This window comes from Microtus pennsylvanicus, chromosome 12 (genome assembly GCF_037038515.1).
Source record: "Microtus pennsylvanicus isolate mMicPen1 chromosome 12, mMicPen1.hap1, whole genome shotgun sequence".
Classification (NCBI taxonomy): domain Eukaryota; kingdom Metazoa; phylum Chordata; class Mammalia; order Rodentia; family Cricetidae; genus Microtus; species Microtus pennsylvanicus.
The window spans coordinates 61,533,347-61,556,411 of NC_134590.1; the positions used below are offsets into that span (position 1 = coordinate 61,533,347).

Here is a 23,065-nt window from a genome sequence, read left to right on the forward strand (position 1 = left end):
AGTGTTCTCTTGGGACCCTGTGGATCGCTCTCCCTGCTCCAGGCTTTGAGATTTGTGTAGCCAAGCTCTAACTGCCCTCCTGCCTACTCAGCTCAATCCTGGCAGTGCAGCTTTGAGGCCTCTGTTGTGGCTGCCCAGTCGGGTGCAGGGCTCTGGCAGATGGCGAGGATGCAGTCTCTTCCCCATTGGGAAAGTATAACCCTGTCTGTGAGTTCCCCATGAAGAATCACCTAGTGGAGGATTGGGCTGTCTCTGCTGATGAGCCAAGGCTGGGTTATAGAGGAGATCCTGTTCCCAGGACAGCTGGGGTTGGAAGAGTGCTGGTAGCTCAGTGGAGATTGTTTCATCAAGTCTGAAGGGCTGTGGACTCTAGGCTGTGTGGGTTCCTATGTATGATTACGGATGAAGAAGAAGCCCCCACTGAGGGCTGCACAGCTTTGTATGAATGAGAATCAAACCTGCTGGCAGAAGAGGATCACAGGAGACCCATAGTTCCCATGGTATTTAGCCTGCATACTGCCAGTCAGACTCAGAGACGAGAGGCCAAGTCAGGAGTCTTCAAAGAGAAGGCCAGAGGTGGGGTTTCAGAAGGCTGGTGGGCAGACCCAAGTGTCCTTGTTGGGCAAGGCTGAGCCCAGGTGGACCCAAATGCTGCCTTGGACGGCTCTGACCAGAACAGCTGTGGAGATGGTTCACGCTCCCTGAGGGTGGGTCTGCTCCATAGAGGGACTCTAACCTCTCACCCAAGTCTAAGTGGCTTGGACCACAGCCTCCAGCTGTCCCAGGCATAGAGGATGCCCATGAAGGCATCTGACTCCTAAAATTCATCCTAATATTCATCCAAATATTTCAGCTAGGAACAGAACTAAGTGCTACCTTGGTGTCTCAAGGGGCTGTCCCCAAGCTTGTGACATGTGCACACAACTGGACAGTGAGGTAGTGGGGCAGTGACCAGTGGCTAGCGGGCAGATATGCGTATAGATACAACAGTAACAGCGTCTGACCTGAGCCAAATGGTGAGGCCCAGAAAGACTGAGCATATGGAACACAGGTCATCTTATTATTTTTTTTATTTTTCACTTGGGTGCTGGTAGCCCTGGGAGTCCACCCAGGAAGCTGTGAGTGGAGAAGGCAAGGAATAAGGGACCAGGTGTGTATAAAAATGCTACCATTATCCCAGATATAACCTGAAGTTTGGTCACCAGTGGGCCACCTCCCCACTTCATGACATTGCCTTCAGTTTATACAGTCCTTCAGGAAGGTCCAGTGAGCTAGGTCCTTGATGGGCCCTGCAAGTGATGGAATCAAAGTCCAGGGAACCTGTCTGGACCACAGTCCCACACAGGATCGGAGCCGTGCCAGCGCCCAGGCAGGGGGGGCCATAGTACCTTTGCTCCACAAGCAGCTTCCTTGGGAGAGAATCTACACAGGGGATTGGCACGCGAGGCATAACCGACCTCATTTTGCTGTCTCTGATCAAGGCCTGGCTCACTTCCAGGTGGGGTCAGCTCTGGGCCAGGACCCATCTCCGCTTCTGGTGCAAGCTCCGTCTACCCACAGACCAAGGTTCTTAGGCCTAATCAGCAGGGATTTGATGATCGGCTCCCCAGAGCCTCCCACAGCAGGGCAAGTTCCTTTCTGGAGGAGGCGGGGCTCCTGGAGGGGTTAGGGGCAAGTTGGCTTTTATCTGTCTTTCCTCCTCCTCCCCAGCATCCCTTCTCCAGTGTCTGGCACTGCCGGTTGTAACCCGACTCCTGCGCCGGCTCCTCGCCCCCCACCCCCAGTCACTTGGCCCAGCAGCGCCACCCGCGCGCCCTGAGTGCCACATCACTGCACCCTCCAGCGCATCTGCGCGCCCACCATGCCTACACCGCCGCTGCTCCTGGCTGCCCTGGCTACACTGGCCGCTGCCGCACACCCCAGCTGCTCGCCTGGACCCCATCCCTCCGGTAAGGTCGCAATTGCTTCTCTGGGTAGATTTTAGACAACCTCCCTCAACCCACCTGGGATCTTTTCTCTCCCTGTGGGTTGTGGAGCTACTACCTAGATAGAATGTCCTAAGGGTGCTGCTACCTTGTGACCCTTAGGCGGTAGAGAGAACTTTGCTGGGCCACTGGGCTTTCTCGGCAGCTGAACCAGAGACCCCAGGACGACAGCAGAGCCCAGACTGGGACACAGCACCCGCCAGTGCAGAGCAGGCACCTGGACTGGCGGGATCTGTAAATGGGTCGGAGTGAGCAGGTGCCAGGACTGGAGGACAAGGCGGTCTGAGTCCCTTGTCCTTCCAGGAATGGGGAGGTGCTGGCTATAGCAAACTCCTGACCCTTCCTTCCAAACTCCTGACTGCAACGTGTCTAACTTGCCTTTGGAAGTGGCCCAGAGAAGGGTGGAGTGCTTCTGCAGGGATAGGACAGGGATAAGGGAGGGATCAGGCATCTTAACTGAGGGTCCCGAGGATGAGTTTGGAGTCCTGAACTCCATTCTGGTACCACTGCCTCTCCAGAAGGTGGGATCCAGTTTACCTCTTACTTGGGTGGGGGTGCATCTAGTTCACATTCTTGGGGTCTTTATCAATAGCAACCACCTGAGTCTAGCTGGACCTCCCCGCCACCTTCAGAGCCCATGGTATCAGATGTAGGATTTTAAGAGCTAGAATTTGCAGTCACCCGAGAGCCCGCCTGCTCTGGCCAGGTGGATGTTGGGAACACAATGTTCCTTTTCTTTGCTCTCAGCCTGGGGTTTTCTCCCTACCCCTGGCCTCCTCTGGCCCTCGGTCCATCCTGCAGAATGGACGGTGCAGGCCAATTGGTCAAGTGTGTGCGTGGGCAAGTCTGTGTGGATCTGTGTGCAGTCTGTGGCTGTCTAGCACTGCTAAAACTTGCAAAGGAGGATTCTTCTCTGAACTCCTGATGTCTCAGAAAATGCAGAGTCAAAAGCTTGTTTGGAACCTGTGCTACAGGAAGCCTTTCCTGGTCTGCCCCATGCCAGGAGCACTACCCCCCAGACCCCAGACCTAGGTTGCTTTGCAGACACCTGATTCCTCACTCAGGTGAGCTGTGTCCCTAGCTTGACTGAGCAACACCACAACACATCAGGAGTATTTTAGTGGGGAGGGAGTAACTTCTTTGGGTCCAGTCTCATTCCCTAGGGGCACACATGGAAGTTTAGTAGGCTTTCAGATCGTGGTTGCTTCTGGATCAGCCTGATGGTTTCAGTCCAGGGTTCATATCTAAGGATGGTCACAACTTCATTCTCTACCTCCATCCCATCCCCTTGTCCCAGGGGCTAGGAGCAAACCTGGCATACACTTCTCTGCCTGGTATTTACCTTGGCAGAGGGCTCTAGTTCTTCGCTGAGCCTAAGTTTGGGATCTTACTGTGACACCTTTACTGGGCTGCGTGACTTGGGGAAGCTGCCCTGATCTACCCCAGGGAATTCTGACTTCTCTGTTAGAGGGGTCAGTTGAAGAGAGAAGGTGGGTCTGAGGGCAGCTTCCATCCCTGCCTTGGTGAAATGCTGCCACCTTGTGGTTGATGTAGGTCAGCCATGCGGACTTCAAAGAGGGAAAGAAATGGGTGAGACTGATTTTAAATAATACAAATTTAATCCAATAATATGGAAAACTACTTCAATATCTCTTCATTGACATAAAAGATGAATAAAGTATGTTCTGGTTTTCTTCCTATTGTTGTGATAAACATCATGACTTGGGATTTGTTTGGCTCACACCTTCTGAGGAAAGTCAGGACAGGAACTCAAGGCAGACTGGGATCTGGAGGCAGGGGCGGCTGCAGAGACCACAGAGGAGTGCTGCTTACTGGCTTGCTCCCCATGGCTTGCTTAGCTTGTTTTTTATACATCCTAGGTCCACCTGCACAACAGTAACGGGAGATTGTCCAGGCTCTCACTGTGTGCGCGGGTGAGCCCAGAGGCAGGCAGGCCAGGGGCTGGACCCTTCTCTGTTCTCTACTGCACTGGCTCATGTTCAAGGTTCTCGACAGCATGTTTAGTGCGAGGAGGGGAGTATGTCCTGGGGTGCCAGGGGCTTCTTGTGGCTTGGGTACACACCCAGATCCACACCCTAGGAGTCTGTAAGTCCGTCCCCGTCGTTTAAGAGGAGGAAATCGGGCATGATGTGCTCTCCTGTCATCCCAGCATGTGTGAGGAGAGCAGAGGGGTTAAGAGTTCAAGATCATCCACAGCAACATGAAGAGAGTCCAAGGCTACCTGGGCGACATGAGTCCCTGCCTCAAACCCCAAACTCAAAGATGGTAAAATCCAGGCAACCCTGTGAGTACCAGGCAGAGGAATGGTGTCTCAAATGCTGCCTGTCTCATGACAGCCTGGGAACAGGACCAGAATTGAGGCATCGTTGGGCTGGAGAGATGGCTCAGTGGTTAAGAGCATTGCCTGCTCTTCCAAAGGTCCTGAGTTCAATTCCCAGCAACCACATGGTGGCTCACGGCCATCTGTAATGAGACCTGGTGCCCTCTTCTGGCCTGCAGACATACACACAGACAGAATATTGTATACATAACAAATAAATAAATAAATATTAAAAAAAGAATTGAGGCATCCTGACACTGAGCAAGAGGGTTCTAGTCACCACAGTGGGACTGAGCCCCTGGCTGCTTTCTCTGTGGGTGGCAGGCACAGGCAACTCACTCCCGTGGTCACCTGCTACATGACTCTAGATCTTATGAGGGACCTAAGGGTGCTGTGCCCCTGCCAAGCTCCTGGCTGCCATGTTCCACCTGAACAGGACAAAATACAGTCGTTTGAAGTACGATTAATAAAAACTCAGAGAAATTGGGGTTCAGCCTGAAGGTCAGAAAAGCAAAACAGCCAGCGACTGGCTCTTACCTCTGCCTCAGTCCAAAAAGGCGATCCTGCCTCCAGGAATCTCAGAATGAAACTGAGTCTGAGAGCTGTCTCCTCCCATTTTATAATCCTCTCTAGGTCTGGGATTAAAGGTGTGCACCACTGGGATTAAAAACATGCGCCGCCCAGTTTCTATGGCAACTAGTGTGGCAACCGGGGTTAAAGGTGTGTGTTACCACTGCCTGGTCTGTAGACTGACCAGTGATGCTGTTTTACTGTCTGATCTTCAGGCAAGCTTTATTAGAATACAAATGAAACACACCACAGTCATAGTTGCTATGCTGACAGAGTCCCTCGCCCATGCACGCACACTTGCTCCTGAGACTCCTCTTTTGACCATGGTCATTCTACCACGTTCCTGGCCTTTTCCCAGCACAAGCCATCAAAGTCCTTTCTGGCCCTGTCTCAGGGCCAGTCCAATTTAAACCCGGTACAGTTTCCTCCTTGGCACTTTCATGTGCACGCGGTGTCCAACAGGACCATGGATGGACCTAACTGCTGGTGTTCAAGAGTGTTTTTTTTTTTTTTTGGCCCTTTCTGGATTTTATTAGGGAGTTTTTAGAAGGCCCTTGAGGCCCCACAATTGCAAAAATAGTTTTGTGGGGTTTTTCCCCAAAAGGAGTCCCCAACTCACACAGCTCTGAGACTCCCGCATTTCCAGTGTCCTCGGGACTGGGGTGTCTGTTTGGATGACTCTTTGGTGGTGGAGGGCCATGGGCACAGTCTGAGGCTGATGGCTCAGGACACTGTGGAAGCTGGTGCATGGCTGGCTATGAGGATGTGGCCACAGGGACCTCTAGGTTGGTTCCAGGCTGGGCCAGAGCAATGACAATGCACCCACTTTCTTAGACAAGTTGTACGGTTTGTCAGACTCAGGTTCCTGACCCGAGAGTCAGGTGCCCGTGCTGCTTTAAGTTCAGACGTCAACAGTGCAGACCAGTGGAATGAAGGCGGCACAGGATGGAACAGGGTTGGTGCCCAGTGAGTATTTGGCAAGGGCTGTGAGGGAGAGATGTGTGCCTGTGTCTGCTGCTAACTCAGGGTTGTCTCTCTTCCCAGGTAACTGTCAGAGGCTGGACTCCACACACAGTGGTAGGTACCACCCCACCCATGCTTTGTTTTGTAGGAACTCTATAGTCCCCCGACCTCCATGATGTCGAATCAGAGATGCTGACGTCCGATGTGGGTAGCATAGCAAGCCCAGCAGATCCAACTAAATTAGACCAAACGAAAGGATAGCCTGCCCTTCCTGCCCAGCTCTTCCCTGGGGTATGCTAGGAGTCCCTCCAAGGCCAGCTTTGCGTTTGTTTCCTGCTATAAGATTCATTTTCTTTTCTTTGGGGGTGGGGCTGTTATTCAGGGTGGAACCCAGGGCTTCCTGCATGTTAAACACAGGCTGTTCTGATCCACACCCCAGCACAGAGATACCACCCTTGACTTCCGGCTGTGCAGGCCCAGGTGGGCTTGTGAACTGGGACCTGTCCTTTCCTAAAACCCCCAGGTCCTGGTTTCATCCTTACTGAGACAAGGAGGGAGAAAGCATCTCAGTTAGTGACTTCAAGGCTATGCATTTAAAACGCCCAGGACAGGCTTGAGAACACAGCTGTTTCTCTGGAAGAGGCAAACCTCTCTGATGCCAGCTATGTGCATCCGGTGTATTCTGTGTGGAGAAGATAGGCAAAACCAGGGAGCATTTCCCCCATAGAACAACCAGTGCCATAGCTGAGCTTGGGGGCTCATGCCTGTCACCTTAGCATTTAGGAGGCGAAGGCAGGGGAATTACCATAAATTTGGAGCCAACTTGGGCTACATAGAAGTCCTAGGTCAGCCTGAGCTATGGAGCAAGGACTGTCTCAAAAATACCAAGAAACTGGGCTGGCGATATGACTCAGTGGGCAGAGGTGCTTGTTGCCAAGACTGATCACCTGCGTTAAATCCCCGGGGTCCTCCCTGGGATAGAAGGAAGGAACTGACTTCTTTAAGTTGTCCTATGACTTCCACGCTCCAGCTGTGGTGTGAACTGCCTATAAATAAATGAATTCAAATATCCTGAGGCCAGAAAATAAGGCAAAAATGAACATACCTAAAATGCTTTGAAAAGAAGGCAGCTGAGCGTGAAAACCGTGTCCTTTGCACACCATGACATGGGAAAGAGGCGAGATCTAGGGTTTGCACCACATGATGTCTCTTATGGGAGTGGAGGAGCAGGTGACAGGTGGCAGAGGGAGAGGCTGGACATGAGGGTACAACTTTATGCCCAGCAGCTTCCGGGGCTTCTGGAGAAAGTCAGAAGGCCCTGCCTGGCAAAAGGGGGCTGCAGGAGGAAGGACAGTTGGAGCCATCAATTCTGGCCCAGCGCAAAGTGTCCAATATCAGAGGAGCTAGCATTCTTTGGCCTGCACTTACAATTTCCTTGTAAGAGGAGGAGCAGAACCAGGCCTGCCACGTGCATTTCTGAGAGGGCCTAACCTTGTCCCTAGAGGACAGGACATTCCATGTGTGCTGTGTTCTCATGGACATCTCTCCTTTGGGGCTGTTTCGAGACTTGTTTCTGCTTCTACCAATCTACTGGCCTCATCAAGCATCCCTGGGCAGGGGAGGCAGCCTGCTCCCATTCTGCTAGGCCCTTGCCACTCTGTCCCATTTGCTGGTAGGTGGCTGGGTGCAGTCAGTTCAGAGGCCTCCCTGTGTGCTCCCATAGACCCTGCTTCCTCCACGGTAGACCTGTCCTTGCCTCTCCCCAAAGACCAAGTGCTCCACCATGGCATGCCCTGGCCTTAGGTGGTATCTACTTGGGCATAGGTCATCAGATGACCTAAGACTCTCCTTCTCCAGCCACCTGCGTAGACTTGCATCTCAGGACCTGCATCGATGCCGCCTACAACCAGACATCGTTTCCCACGCCCCTGCAGCACCGGTCGTGGGAGACGGTGGAGTCCAGCCCTGAGTACATGCTGCTGGGTGTGTTGCACTTTCTCCTGGAGGGCCAGTGCAACCCTGACCTGAGGCTGCTGGGGTGCTCTGTGCTGGTCCCCCGATGTGAGGGAGGCCACACCCGAAGGCCCTGCCGGCATGTCTGTGAGGGCCTGCGGGAGACCTGCCAACCGGCTTTTGATGCCATCGACATGGCCTGGCCCTACTTTCTAGACTGTGCCCGATACTTTGCACCAGAAGAGGAAGGTTGCTATGATCCTCTGGAACAGCTCCGGGGTAAGGCAAGGCTTTGGGGTGCTCCAGGATGTACATTAGCTCTGGGGGTTACTGTGTGGGCAGGCAGATGTCAGGGGTCCACTAGGACCATGTGGCAAACAGATCAATTGAGTCCGGGATGGCACAGACAGAGAAGAACCACATTCTGGTGCTGTCTCTGCTCTCTGTAGAAGGGTACCAGTCGGGTCATAGGAATGGTTATCCCGTTGCTAAGGAACCATTTCCCAAAGGCTCCTGCATCAATGGACTCACTTATCAAAAAGGAAAGTGTCCCAGTCAGGCCTATGAAGGAGCCTCCCCGCAAAGAGGCCTCTGCCCAGCAGACAGATGAGGGGGCATAGGCTTGGTAGACAGAGTGCCTAGCTACAACTTCCTCCAGAAAACTGCATTGCGTTGGTCATGCCTCTGACATGGGTTGGGAAGGGAACTCCTTATCAGACCTGCTGGCCAAGGCTGGGCCTGAAAGATAACAGGCTCTGTGAGTCCAAGTGCCTCTTCAAGCGGACTCTTTGGGATGGCAGGACGTGTGATGGCGGAGAGAAGGACTTGGCTTTTTTCAGAATCGGCCTGTAGCAGAGGAATGGGCCTTGCTGAGTGGTAGTGAGTAGCTCATTTCAGGATGTGTGTGGAGGTCCCAGAGGGCTGCTTGGCACAGCGCTTCAGTGAGCACAGCTCTGCCACTTTGTACACCGTGGTTAGAAAGAACACCCACCAGGGAACAGCACCCACCATGCAACCCTGGCCCATGGAGCTTTCTGTGGGATGGACACAAGTACCTCCTCCATACTGTCCAAGGCAGAAGCCACTAGCTGTGATTTAATATTATTTTCCTGTCTGAGCTCAACAGCCCCACGTGGCCTGTGTTGTGTGTTGGCTGGTGAAGGGCAGCAGCTGGACTGTGTGGGCCCGGGCATCCTGTGGCCTTGTTTCGCAAGCCCTTAGTCTTCTGCTGCCTTTGGGAGACAGGGCCAGGGAAGAAGACAGCAAAAGGACTTCCAATGGAGTCACTCTGGCCAGCCACTGGTAGATGGGCTGGTTTGTCCACCCTCATCTGCTGAGTGCCTACTGTGTACTGAGACAGAGAGGCTTTGCAAAAGATGTGTGAGTGGCTGGTAGGAGGTGCGCCATGCTGAGCTTGGTCTTGGAGCCTGGTATTCCTCTTGGGAAGACTGGCTGGTTCACGTGCAGGTACAGAAGGTGGTAGAAAGCGCTATGCCGTCAGGCAGGACTGTGCCCACAGTGGGCTCAGGCATGGAGGTGGCAAGCGAGGTTGGGGAGCAGAAAGGAAGCCAACCCATTCTGACTGAGCCTGTTGCCTCAAGAGAGCCCAGGCACTGCCTGCTGGAGAGGCATTATTCTGGGCTTGTCTACCACCAAATTGCTAGTTTCGTCTGTTCTTTCTTCTCAGTAATCATTTCGAGCAGAAAGAAAACCACAAATGGGACACAACGGGAATGACATTAACTCTTCGTGGCCCTGGGTGGCCTGCACTCAACAGGACTAAGGAGGGCCCCAGAGCCGCTAGCTGCTGGGATTCTGCTACGGAGAAAGACAGGGAAATGAGGGGGCAAATGCGGCGCGCGGGGGGGGGGGGGGGGTTTGTCACACTGTGACCTACCACTGTCCCAGTCCCATCTTCTTCCTTGTGGGTTCTCCCCGTTGAAGAAGTGTTTGGAAACAATGTCAGCAGACTGCAGGCTGTGGGAAGCCACTGTGGGTCATGCTGCCTGGACCATGCAAGTATTAACACAGTACAGCCCATGGCTCCAGTACAGTGGGGTGCAGAGCGGTGTCAGGGTTAGAGGCAGACGGCAGCCTCTCAGTGATTTCTGTAGGCCGAAGAGTCCTAAATGCACCTTCTCTTGGGAACTACGTTTTACACTGGAAAGCTCCCAGCAGACACGCACACATCGCTGTCATTACACACTGGGAGTGGAGATATGTTCCGTATGCATCTCCTGGGCACCGTCACGGGCTACCTTGTGGTGGTGCCATCCAGGAGGCCTATGTGTCACCTCCACACCCCGACTGAATGGCAGTGTAATGGGGTTGGGAAGGAGGCTGCTGGGAGAGGCCGGTGAGCCATCAGAGCCGTGAGCAAATATGTAGTACACACCCCAGTCCCAATCCCACGTCTTTCCTCAGGAGAGCTGGATGCCGAGGAGGCCCCGCCCTCAGGCCTGCCACCTACCTTCATTCGCTTTGCCCACCACTCCTATGCTCAGATGGCCCGGGTCCTGAAGAGGACGGCGGCCCGCTGTTCCCAGGTGGCCAAGACCTACAGCATTGGGCGCAGCTTTGAAGGCAAGGACCTGCTGGTCATCGAGTTCTCAAGCCGCCCAGGCCAGCACGAGCTGAGTGAGTGACCATGTGAGGCCCGGGTGTGATTCTGTCCCTGGGAACAGAATGCTGCCGACCCACTTAGCCTTGGGGTACACAAGCCGGGAGTGGCCATTTGGTGTCTCCATCTGCTTACCCACCCATGATCACCTGGACCTGGTGACGCTTTGGGGGCTGTGATTTGTGCTGCATGACCACAGTCCGCAATGACAGTATCAAAAAGGATTTCTTCAAGCTGGGTGTGGTCATGCACACCTTTAATCCCAGCACTTGGGAAGCAGAGGCGGGAGGATCTCTGTGAGTTGGAGGTCAGCCTGGTCTACATAGTGAGCTCTAAGACAGCCAGAACTACATAGAAAGACCGTGTGTGTGTGTGTGTGTGTGTGTGTGTGTGTAAAGGATTTCTTCAGAAAACTCATGTCATTTGTGAGTTTGGGAGCATGGACAAGAAGATGAATTGGTCTCATCCCAGCAGAGATGCTGATCTGAGGAGACTGAGTAATAGCAAGAAAATAAGCCACCCACACAGTAGACATACACAGGGAGAGTACAAAGTGTTCCGAGAGGGTGAAAACTGAGGGACTGGAGCAGGTCCTGGAGAGGACGCTGGGTCAGGAGTCAGGTTTAGTGGGCAATGGCCGCCAGAGCTTCCCTTGATGGAGAGTGTGCCGCTGTCACCACCACTGCTGCCCCGCAACCTTGTGAGTCCCGGGTCTGCGCAGGTCTGGGTCCTGGTTATTTTCCCTCTGTTCTGTCCACGTGTGAAACATTGCTAATGGGGTGGACACACGGGTTTTCCATTTCCAAACCATGGTCCAGCAATACTAGGTATGGAGGTCTGTTCTGAGTTGCGGAAAATGCTGGATGGCTCAGGCCCTTTGCAGCTTCCTTGCTGTGGTATAAATTAGGAAATCAAACTTTGGTGGCTCTGAGTTGGAGAAGATACACCAAGCTGACTGTATCTGGGGCTCTAGAATGTTCTAATAAAGATTTGGCTTGGGCCTCCATCTCCGGTGTGACTAGGCCGCGGTGACTCTACTAGTGCCTATAGACAGTACGGAGAGCATCTTTAAGCCCAGGTCCTCCCTTGGCTTCATCGCCCACCCCCGCTGTCCTGTAGCCATCCTTGCCTCAAGTTCCAGAATCTGTGGGCTTAGGATTCTGCTGAGTTGTCCACCTCTACCCAGCTTTCATCTTGTTGGACTGGGCAGTGTGGACATCGTAAGCTCAAAGGCCTTATCTCCCACAGGGGCCAGAAGTCACTAAGTCACATCTGGTCTCCAAGAGCAAACCTAACCCCCACCCCTACAGACATGGAAAGTTCCTTGTCGTTTATACCTGGTGAAGGGCATGGACTTCCACACCTATAGCTGAATGATGCTGAGCCAAACAGGTGGGATGGGAGATTCTGTTTTCCACATGAGCAATGTTAGATTCAACTAGTAGGGGTGACTTTCCTACAGCCACACTGAGGAAGGCTGCCAGGTCTAGTCTACTGTTTCCATGACCCTTTCACCCATCCACCCATCCATCCATCCATTCATCCATTCATCTATCCATCCACCCACCCACTCATGCACCTTCACTTACCCTTTCCTCTATCCATCATTCATTATTTTATTAATTCATCTATTCATCCATCCGTTTACTCATTCATTTTTTCATCCATCCATCAAACCATCTACTGATCCATCTACCCAATCATCCATTAATTTATCTGTTTATTCATTTGTTCTTCCATCTGTCTATTTAACCACCAACCCATCCATCCATCCATCCATCCATCCTCAATCTACTCATCCATCCATACGTCCATCTATCCTCTCATCCATCTGTCCAGCCACTCATCTGCTCATCCATGCATCTATTCATCCTCCCCTCCCAGGGCCAGCTATTTTACCTAGTAAGCCCTGAAGTGTTTGACTTGTTGCACAAATATGGACAAAGGATATCAATAGAAGTTACACAAATCAATGGCACCATTTATGATTGTAGCATCCTTTACTTATGGCTAATCATTGTGGCTAAACATAAGAAATGAGCTCAAGAAGTAAGTGCCTAGATAACTCATTATTCTCGGAGACTCTTGGTAGGAATCAGTCCTACCAAGCCTGTGAGACAACACCCCACATCACAGTTTCTCCCTGCAGTGGAGCCCGAGGTGAAGCTCATTGGCAACATCCATGGCAACGAGGTGGCGGGACGGGAGATGCTCATCTATCTGGCCCAGTATCTGTGCTCTGAGTACCTGCTGGGCAACCCCCGCATCCAGCGCCTGTTGAACACCACCCGCATCCACCTGCTGCCATCCATGAACCCTGATGGCTACGAGGTGGCAGCTGCAGAGGTGGGAGCTCCTGCTGCCTGGAGATGGGCCGCTTCCTCTGACACTCTTAACCTCTGACTTTATTTGTTGTTGATGAGGGTCTGTCTGCAGCCACCTCCGGGTGACCAGGACTGAGCAAGCAGCAGTACTGCAGCATTCTGCTTGATGGGTGGGCAGGATGGGTACCGACAGAGCAGAGCTTGGTGTGTTGTTCTAGGACAGCGCTGAGGATGTAGCTCAGTGATAGAGTTCTTGCCAATCACGAAAAATCAGGGAAAGCGTCGCAACAGGAAAGTGTGCTGGTGGGGGTTAGGGCCGTTTACAAGGAGGGACAGAAGGACATGGATGAGAGCCAAGGGAGGCAAAAGGCCAGTGGCATAGGCTGCTATGGTGGGGCAGGGCGGGTACCCAGGCGTGGGAGAACAGTGGGAGCAATGATGCTGAGGGGTGGGGGAAAGGCTGTGTGGAGGGGTAGGAGGTGGGAGGAAGGGCTCATCAATGAAGCCACAGAAGCCACAGTCCTGCTTGACCCTCATCCCAGCTGGGCTGGAAGATGTGTGTGTGTGGGGGGAGAGTTGTTGATCCTTGGCTGGGCCCGTGTGTTCAGGGTGCTGGCTACAACGGTTGGACCAGTGGGAGGCAGAACGCACAGAACCTGGATCTAAACCGCAACTTCCCTGACCTGACCTCGGAGTACTACCGACTGGCCTCCGCTCGTGGTGTGCGCACAGACCACATCCCCATCTCACAGTACTACTGGTGGGGTAAGGTAGGAGCTGTGTGGCTAGAGCCCACTCTCTGAGCTAGGGACTCCAGGGGTCCCTCTCAAGGGCTTGCGAGTTAGACTTATGCCTCGCTGGACCAGGGAACGATGTATTGGAATCCTCTGGTCTCCAGCAGGGCTGACACGGGCCTGCATCCTGCTGAAGCACTCATGACCCAGACACTTTCCCAGAGTCCCTGAGTTTCCCCTTAAGTATGAGCCAAGCTTGACAGGAGCTCTCTCCTCTGTAGCTAGAATAATCTGCTTAATGTAAGAACAACTTCTGAAGCCAGTGGGGTCTAATGTAGGAACAGAGCAGTCAGGAGCTGGGGTCGGGTGGGGGATGCTCCTCAGATGCCTGGGAAGTTGACCTGACCAGGAGGGGCGAAGTGAGTTCCAGCCTGAATGACCAGCAGGAACTCCATGGTGACCGGAGAGAAATGTAGCAGCTGGCCAGGAGTTCTGTTGGGTCTGGTGTGGGTGGGAAAGACATGGACGTTGGGTGGTCAGTGGAGCGGGCAGATCCCGAAAGCAGCGCTTCTTCCCCGCAGGTGGCCCCCGAGACCAAGGCCATCATGAAGTGGATACAGACCATTCCCTTCGTCCTCTCAGCCAGCCTGCATGGGGGTGACTTGGTGGTGTCCTATCCCTTCGACTTCTCCAAGCACCCCCACGAGGAAAAGATGTTTTCTCCCACGCCCGATGAGAAGGTGAGAGATGAAATGGTGACGAGCCTGAGCAGGCGTTCTCGGCAAGCACAGTCACTCTGTTCTAACTCATGGAGACATAGGTGTTGTTGAACCCCCAGCAGCCTCTTTGCTTGCTGTCCCGCTCCAGGAAGTGCCCAGTCAAGCAGAGAAAAGCTCTTTCTCAATGTCACCAACCTCAGGGAGAAGCTGTGGCTTCTCCCTGTGTTGATGTGTCTCATGTTATTCCAGACCACACCAGTAGGGGGCAGTGCTACCACATGTATGGTGCCCAGTGGGCTCTAAACTGAGGGCAGAGATTAGGCATAGGGCTCTAGGCCTCCTGCTGCTTACAGGGGTCCTTAGGTAAAGACCCTGATTTCTCAGGTTTGTTTTCCTCACCGTGGGTGAGATTACGTGACACTGGGACCCTTCCAGGCACTCTCAACCTTAAAGCTGCCTTGCTGTGCTACCCAGCTCTGAGTTTGCAAGGAGACAGGTAACTGATCTCTGCCTTATGAGGATGAGAAAGCAGCATGGGTGGGGGGTTCAGCTGTTACTGGTGTCCCCCAGGCCTGGGGCCAGCTCTCCATCCCCTCCTGTATCACTGGAGGCTGCAGGCTCCTGCCCCAGGGGAGCCTGTGCAGGTCTAAGCTTGGTGTCTAGTCCGGCCTCCTGGAAAATCAGCTGGGTGCAGGGAGCCTGGCCTATCCTCCAGGGCAGTTTTCAGTGCAAACGTAGAGGAAGGGACCTGGAGGTAGGTACAATCCAGGACAGATGAGGGCCAGGCACCAAGCTCCCCGATCTCTGAGCCACCTGGCCAGGGGGAATGACTGCCTTTACTCCCTGTTAAACACTTATTAAAGTGGTCTTACCTAGTCCTTTCCCTGTTCCTGGGCCACAATGGCGGAGGGGACTGCTCCCTCCTACTCTGAGGGTCCTCTGCCCATGGAGGAAAACAAACAAAACAAACAGAACAACAACAACAAAAAAACAACAACAAAAAAAACCCAAAACCCAAAACAACAACAACAAAAACAAACAAGGACAGGAGAGCCCAGCCTCTATGAAGGGTCCCAAAGGCCAGGGCACAGTGTATGACTTGTGTGAACACGGGTGCTTTCATGTTTGTGTTTGCATGCCCTTGGAGCATGTGTATGTGCTTGTGTTTACACGTGTGTCAGGGGAGGAACCTCAACCTGGCCTAGACTTAGAGAGGGCTTCCTTGAGGTTGGGCCTTCTCCTAGTGGAGCACGGGGCAAGGGTGAGGTGGAGATGTCCAGGTATGGACAGATGCTTCAGGTATAGGCTGTCAGGGGCCTCTGCACAACCAGACCAGGCTCAGTGCACACGTACTTGCAGGCTGCAAGGGCTGTGCCAGCCACACCTGTACCCTCTGGATCCTTGGCCCTGCTTCTAACCATCCGCTCATTCATTCATTCGTTCCTCATCTATACTCACTCACATATTCCATTTGCACACTCATTCAGTGTGGAGTCTCAGATCTTGTGCCTTTGTAGAGCAAGTGTATCCCCAAGTGTGCTCCTGAGTAGCAGGAGCCCCTCCCTGTCAGGCCAGCCTCCCAGCCTCAGCGTCTGGGGATGTCCATCGGAGGGAGGTTCACCTCAATGGGTCCCACTAGAGTCAGAAGAAATGAGCCTACTCCCCAGCCATCAATCCTCAATCAATAACTATGCAGCCTGCAGCCGGCAGCAGGCTCTGTGGAAACCACAGTCTCAGGAGAGGTGGGGGAGTGTGAGGAAAGGAGTTCACTGGGCGTCCCTTAGGTACACCTTTGCCAATGTCTGTCCTGCCAGGGAGAGCTAGCCCTGGGAGCCATGATCATGCCCTCAGACCTACTTGCCACAGCCCTAGTTGGCACAGCTGCAGCTCACCATGGCACTTGCTTAGGCAGCTGCTGAGAGGGCTGGTGCCCAATGACCTGCATTCCTGGGTCTCTGTAGCTGCCCTGCCTAGAATGTGGTTGCCTTCTTTCTTTCTTTCTGTTTTTTTTTTTTTTGAGACACAGTTTCTCTGTGTAGCCCTGGCTGCCCCGAATTGCTATGTAGATCAGGCTGGCCTCAGACTCAGAGATCTGCCTGCCTCTGCCTCGTGATTGCTGGGATTAAAGGCGTGCGCCACCACACCCGGCTCTAGCTGCCTTATTTCATGTGCAGTCCTCAGGTCTGTGCCCCACCTGCTCACAGGGCCTGCAGACACCACTCCCCTGCACCACATCCTTGCTCTCAGCCCGTCCTGAGGCTCATGTGCCCAGGATTTGGGGGATGATGGCTACAGCCTGTTCCCGGGCCTCCACCCACATGGCAGTGGAGGAGAGGAACACAGGATGGTGGCCACAGGATGGGGTCAGACAGTCCAGGTCCTGGGGCTAACCCAGGAGCCACACCCATGTTTAGGTAGATGGTGAAGGGCTACAGAGCCATTGCCTTCCTTCTCCATCTCCACCTCCAGATGTTCAAGCTGCTAGCCAGAGCCTATGCTGATGTCCACCCCATGATGATGGACAGGTCGGAGAACAGGTGTGGGGGCAACTTCCTGAAGCAGGGGAGCATCATCAACGGGGCAGACTGGTACAGTTTCACTGGAGGTGCGGCCTGCACAGGCGGGTGGGTGGGGCCTCCCTGAGCAGGGCCCTGGCACTCAGGCAGTGTCTGGCTTGAGTTTTGGTCACCATCGTTCAGTAGAGGCGGGACCGGGATGATCTGGTCCCGTGACTGGCAGCCACCATGAAGTTTATTTTATAATCACCCATGTGGTGATTCCGCTCATGACCAAGCCCTTGCTGCTTGTTAAGGGTCATAGAGGTGACCATAGATGCAGTGGCGAGTCCCCAGAGAAGCTGACATTTCAGGGACAATGGAGGAGTTTTGGTTCTGTGTAATAGGTCCTAATGGATGAGATTATCTTCTACATAAGATCACGGGGCACTTGTACTCTAAGGGCTCTGGGTTTTTCTGAGCACAGCATCCATGGAGTCCCTGGGTCCTCACTGGCTGCTGTGTCCTGGGGGAAGGCACAAATGCTGTGCGCATCCTGGAGCACCCATTGAAGGGCCCACATGCACGGGAACAGTCACCCTTCACCCTATTCGCTCTGTACCCACTACACTTCCCACCTGGACCGTTCTGCAGATGAGGGCAAGAGACTGACTCGAGGCCTTAGTTAGCAAGGTTGGGGCTCACCTCGCCCCCTCTGACCAGTCCTGCTCAGGTGGCGGAAAGCTGCCCTTCTGTGTTCCAAAGCTATGGCATCTTTTGGGGTGTCGCAACTTCTCTCCCTGCAAAGCTTCAGGTACATTGGTTCCTCAGGTACTGAGTCTTACTGTTGAGGCTTTCAGATGTCCTATGAGGGCCGAACTGGAGAGGCCAGCCGGCTCCCTTCCTGCAGCTGGCAGGGCCATGGTCTCTGCTCTTGACACCCAGCTGCTCCTCCCACAGGTATGTCTGACTTCAATTACCTACACACCAACTGCTTTGAGATCACAGTGGAGCTGGGCTGTGTGAAGTTCCCGCCAGAGGAGGCGCTTTACGGCCTGTGGCAACACAACAAGGAGCCCCTGTTGAACTTCCTGGAGATGGTGAGCCCTGCTCACTGGGAGCTGCCCATGGTGGGATGGGGTCCAGCTCCACCCTTAGACTCCCTCGTCCCCGGGCTCTGTCTGGGGCTCTATGGAAGTGTCTGTTCATGACTTCTCTGATCATCCAATTAGGACAGGGGGCTTCCCAACCACTTCTCCTCGGACACACGGGGGGGGGGGATGCCAGGTAGAGCCCTTTGGCATCTGCCAAAGGGAGAGCAGGGGCTAGCAGCCTGCGGCAGGGTGGCTGCCCAGCCTCCAAGCCCTGGAGGTTACCAAGAAGCAGCCGGTGAGGAGAGAAACTAGGCAGGAAGAGGGTGCGCTCTGAGCAGAGGGGGTACAGTAGGGGACTCAGTGAGGTGACTGAGATCTCCGGGGTCCTTTCCTGTGTCTGAGGTGTGGTTGCAGGAGGGAAGGTAGAGTCTCAGAGATGGTGACTTTGAGATACAGCCTGTTCACACATCAGGCCTGAGGGTGGAGGGTAGACCGCCAGAGACTAATTGCCTATTTGCATTGAGGCCATGTGGGCACAGGTGGGCAGGCAGTGACAGGCATGGCTGGAGAGACACCCTCAGGAAGCCCCATTGGATCCTTCAGCTAGAGTCTGCTGAGCCAGGGAAATGGGTTCCTGAGCCCAGTGATTCACCCAGCACAATTCACATGAGGGCTGCAAAATTTTGACGAGGCTTGGCAGGTTATAGGGAGATAGCACCTCCTGAGAAAATCGAGCGAGGTCAGGGGCAAGGTGGCTGTGGCAAGCGCACAGTGCTTCATGGTTGGTCCCACCCCTACATTGGTCCCATCCCTAGGCAGCCCTACCCTAGGCAGCCCTACTCTTAGGTGATGGGTCTTGAAAGAAGGGCCACTGTGGCTGCAGGGGAACATGACTATGACACAGGGGAGATAGAGAAAAAGGAATGACCGTGCACTGTGGCCTGGCAGCTGCCTGGAGTTTAGGTCTAGACTTGTGTCCCCAAGGCTCTGTCCTGGAGCCCTGTCCTTCCTAGAGAGACCAGGAACCATTCTGTAGGTAAGAGCAGGCTGAGCCTTGATAGAGCAGCAGAAATGGGGCAAACACAACCCCAGATAGAACAGAATGTGGCTGTGTGGCCGGGTGCCTGTTCTGTGGTAGCTGGCATGTCTGTCTGTGAGGCATGTCTGTTTGTGACGCATGTCTGTCTGTCAGGCATGTCTCATCTATAGGCAGGACTTGGGGCAGAGGTTTGTGCTCAGGCCATTCTGTGGCTGTCTGGGGAAAATGAGTTAGTAGGAGCCTTTGGTGGGGCTGGGATCACTCCATGGATATTGTACATGAAGTATTAGCGTATGAAGATTTAATGGCAAGCGGAGTGGTGGCCAGTCGGGCAGCACTTGGCCTCTGAGACGGATGACCCCCAGGAAAGCAGTCATGGGTCCTGATAAGGATCAGGTCTGTCATGGCCAATTGAGGTCACTTTCACAGTGATCCTGAGCAGAACAGGGGTGGGGGTCGGAGAGACAGGACCAGTTCTTTCTGCCACACAGCTCCAGGCCCTGGGTGGCAGGAGAGGACCCGAGCTGAAGTACAGATTGGAGACTAGCAAACTCTAGGGAGGGGGAGGAGCTTCCATGGATAGGCTCTGTTTCCTTGAGGGGCAGAGGAATAAGGCCCAACTCTCAGGCCCAGCAGGGAGAGAGGAGCTGAGGAAAAGGGATTAGCAGGAAGGACACCCTGGGGGCTGAAGAATGGCAGTGTCTGGAGGTGGGGAGAGGGGCTGACTGGGGCTGACATTCTAAGAGGGTGAAGGTGAAGGGCAGAGATCTAGACATGCTTGTGTGGGAGCTGGAGGTGAGCAGTGACCACTGACTCAAGGGACAGCCTTAGCCAGGTCAGCAGAGCCCGTGTCACATGTGGGATTCAGCACCTGCTGCTCTGCAGTTGAGGAGGAGCTGGGTGGCGTGGTGCCATCTGCGCCATCAGTTTTCCCAACACCTCCCCCAGGGGAAGCTTGGCATTTGTCAAGGGACAGCGTTAGCCAGGCCAGCGGAGCCGCTGGGTGGCGTGGTGCCGTCTGCGCCATCCTTTTTCCCAACACCTCCCACGGGGGGAGCTTGGCATTTGAAACCCCTCCTCCTGTCCCACAGGATAGTGTTTCTGGGTTCAGATCCACAGAACAGCAAGCCATGCTCAGGAACATCCAGGTCACCCGTTCGGGTAACTTGTTCCTATCAGAACTGAGTTCTTATCCTGACCTCACCCCGCATTCTACGTGCCCTCCTTTCCCAGGGCACGTTAAACACCGGATTCTTGGTAACATGTAGGAAGGAAGGGATTTGATGGTTACGTCTCCCCTTATGCCACTGAGGGTCAAGAGTGAGGGGTGGCAGCTGCCAAGGACTTCTGGCTCTGAGCAGATTAACTCCAGGGATTATTAAGCTCCTGTCTTTGCTGGTCTCAGAGGCACTGTGAGCCCTAGGTGTTGCTGGCAGCTTTGGCTCTGCTTAGACCCATTCTGTAGCTGAGGAAGCTGAGTGTGAAGAATCTAATGATTTACTGGGGTCAGGAGGCCCTGAGGTAGGAGTCATTGTGTGCAGAAGACACAGAGTGTGTCTGGGAAGCCATGGGGCTAATTCACAGTAGGCCTGAGTGGATCTAGGCCTGTGGCTGTCCTCTATGGGTCTTAGGTTTTACTCTGAAGATATGGGCAGGGTGTCTGGTGCATAGACCGATACATGCAAGAATCCATAGTGGGTTGGGGTCTGAGGCCCCTGGCTGTGTCTCTGCCAGGCTTCCTTCTAGAACCTCTACTCAGAGGGAACCAGGAAAGACTGATGAAGCTAGGAAGGTATTGGAGCTCAGAAGCACCTAGGAGTAGACAGCGAAGGTCATCTTCAGTGTCTGAGATCAAGAAGGAAAGTGAGCAGGACTCTGGGACAGAGCTGCAATGTCAGCCAAAAAACCCAGAATGGGCCTGGCAGTGGTGGGGCATGCCTTTAATCCCAGCACTCGGGAGGCAGAGTCAGGTAGGTCTCTGTGAGTTCAAGGCCAGCTGGTCTATAGAACACGTTCCAACACAGATTCCAAAGCTACAGAGAAACCCGTCTTGAAAAAAACAAAACAACCCCCCAAAAGGAAATAAGGCTTAGAGAATGACTTAATTACACCTGCAGAACCTCAACCCAGAGGAACCTGGTGGGGCATCAGTGAAAGAAACAGTTGTAGGCAGGTGTCACCTCTGTACCTTCTCTCTGGTACCTCCAGGTGCACAGGGGCATCAAGGGTGTGGTGACGGACAAATACGGAAAGCCTGTCAAAAACGCACGGATTCTAGTGAAAGGTATCCGCCATGATGTCACCACAGGTGAGTGCAGACAGCATCGATCTCTGGGTGAGGCCGGTGCAGGCGTCCCATTTCACAGGTGCTATGTCTGTTCCCAGTGGGCTTGGTTCAGGAGAGTGGCAGCAGGGAGAGACCCTGCCTGCCCTGTGCTGTGTCTCCTGCTGGGTTTACCTGAGAAGAGGCAGTTCTGCTGTGGCTGCTGTGTTCCCAGAAAAACACCTCCTTCTCAGAGGTGACAGCCTGGAGCCACCTCCCTCCAGGATCCTCTTATGGCCCCTAAGGTCACACTGGTCACTGTGTGTAGGGTACTTAGTTATTTAGCTTGTTGCTGTGACAAAATGCCTGGCAGGAAGCAGCCTAAGGAAGGGAGGGTTCATTTCGTCTCCTAGCCCAGCCTGGTAGAGAAGTCACGGCAATGGGCTCTACCTCCTGAAGGTTCCATAACCTTCCAAAATGCTACCACTAATCTGGCACCAGTTTCTTCAAACACATGAGCAATGGGGGATGCTCCATATGGAACCCACAACACTCTGCAAAGTTGGTTTTGACTCACCTGGGCTCTGGCTGTCCTCAGGCCTTTCCCAGCTGGTAGCTCAGGAAGAATATCCAGTGCTCTCGCAGAGGACCCAGGCTCAGTTCCCAGCACACATGGTGGTCCATAGCCACCTGCCATCTCCAGTTCCAGAGGATTTCATGTCCTCTTCTGACCTCTGTGGACACTATGCCTGCCTGTGGCGCAAATACATACGTGCAGGCAAAAGGCTCGCCCACGTAAAATAAGGTAATCTCAACAATCATTAAAAAGACCTGTAACATGGGATATGGTGGCATCATTGTACACGGAAGTAGACTTGCTGATTGGTTATGGGGACAAGGTAAAGCCTGCCAGGACAAGGTAGCACCTAAGTAGGGCTTTGAGGGATGAATAGGGACCTGAAAGAAGAGGACATTCCCAGGTGGAGGCAAATGCCCGTCCCACCCAAGGGCTAAGGTCCTCTTATCCCCATCTATCATACTCTGCCCAAGCCTGGGGCTGAAGCCCTCTGAGGATTGTGTCTGTTCTTTTTCAAGCCCCTGATGGCGACTATTGGAGACTCCTTCCTCCTGGTTCCCATATCGTCATTGCTCAGGCTCCCGGCTACTCCAAGGTTATGAAGAGAGTCACCATTCCCTTGCGCATGAAGAGGGCCGGCCGCGTGGATTTCATCCTCCAGCCTCTGAGGACAGGACCTAAGAGCGTCCTTCCTGGACCTTCAAGAACTTTACCCTGGTCCCAAGAGCCCCAGGGAGAGGCCACACAGCTGGACTTCGAGCCCCCCAGGGCACGTAGGCAGCCAGCTAGTGGGAGCAAGCCATGGTGGTGGTCTTACTTCACGTCACTGAGCCCGACCAAGCCACGCTGGCTGCTCAAGTACTAGCACCTCCTCAGGCCCTACCCGGATGTCCACCTCCGCGGCCTGGGCTTCTGGTTCTGGAGTCCCCCAGTCACAGACATCACACACGGCCTCTGCAGCTTATTAAAGCATGTTTACCCACTGTGATGAAAGACTCGTGCGGAGAGGGGAGGAATGGGGTCTTTGCTACTGAGGTGGTGCTTTCCCTGTCCCTGAGGCTTTGTGGGCTGAGCTCTGGATCCTGCTGCTGCAGGTCGAGAGGCCAGGAGTCACCTGAATGAAAGTGGGGTTACACAGAGGTGACTCCAAGACAGGCTCAAGGCCGCAAAGATGAAGAGTTGGTTGGCACTGGAATCCCCGCAGCTTGATTGTAATCTACCTTTGGGGTTCACAGGCTCCGTGGGGGTTCTGATTCTGGGGCCCAGTCTTCCTTGGCCCTTCCTTCAGGGACCTTCCATAGCCGCATGCTCCCTACGGGTGCTCTCTCTCTTACCATCTCTCTCTCATACTGTAAGGTTTTCCAGTCCCAGGGGTCACTAGATGGACA

At 53.8% G+C, this 23,065-nt stretch overlaps 1 protein-coding gene across 1 annotated transcript; it reads left to right on the plus strand.

The window, feature by feature from the left end:
• The first annotated feature begins 1,689 nt into the window (after nucleotides 1–1,689).
• Cpz (carboxypeptidase Z) lies at nucleotides 1,690–22,697 on the plus strand. The gene is made up of 11 exons (XM_075943113.1): nucleotides 1,690–1,949; nucleotides 5,941–5,973; nucleotides 7,717–8,091; nucleotides 10,237–10,449; nucleotides 12,582–12,778; nucleotides 13,365–13,526; nucleotides 14,072–14,230; nucleotides 16,679–16,814; nucleotides 17,665–17,804; nucleotides 21,046–21,145; nucleotides 22,196–22,697. The coding sequence occupies exons 1-11, from the start codon at nucleotides 1,862–1,864 to the stop codon at nucleotides 22,540–22,542; spliced, it is 1,950 nt and encodes a 649-aa protein (XP_075799228.1). The 5' UTR covers nucleotides 1,690–1,861; the 3' UTR covers nucleotides 22,543–22,697.
• Nucleotides 22,698–23,065: the final 368 nt, after the last annotated feature.

Coding starts and splice junctions, on each gene's coding strand:
- Cpz (XM_075943113.1), top strand. CDS start 1,862: ATGCCTACACCGCCGCTGCTCCTGGCTGCCCTGGCTACACTGGCCGCT. Junction 13,527..14,071: donor AGTACTACTGGTGGGGTAAG/GTAGGAGCTGTG, acceptor TCTTCCCCGCAG/GTGGCCCCCGAGACCAAGGC. Junction 14,231..16,678: donor CTCCCACGCCCGATGAGAAG/GTGAGAGATGAA, acceptor CTCCACCTCCAG/ATGTTCAAGCTGCTAGCCAG.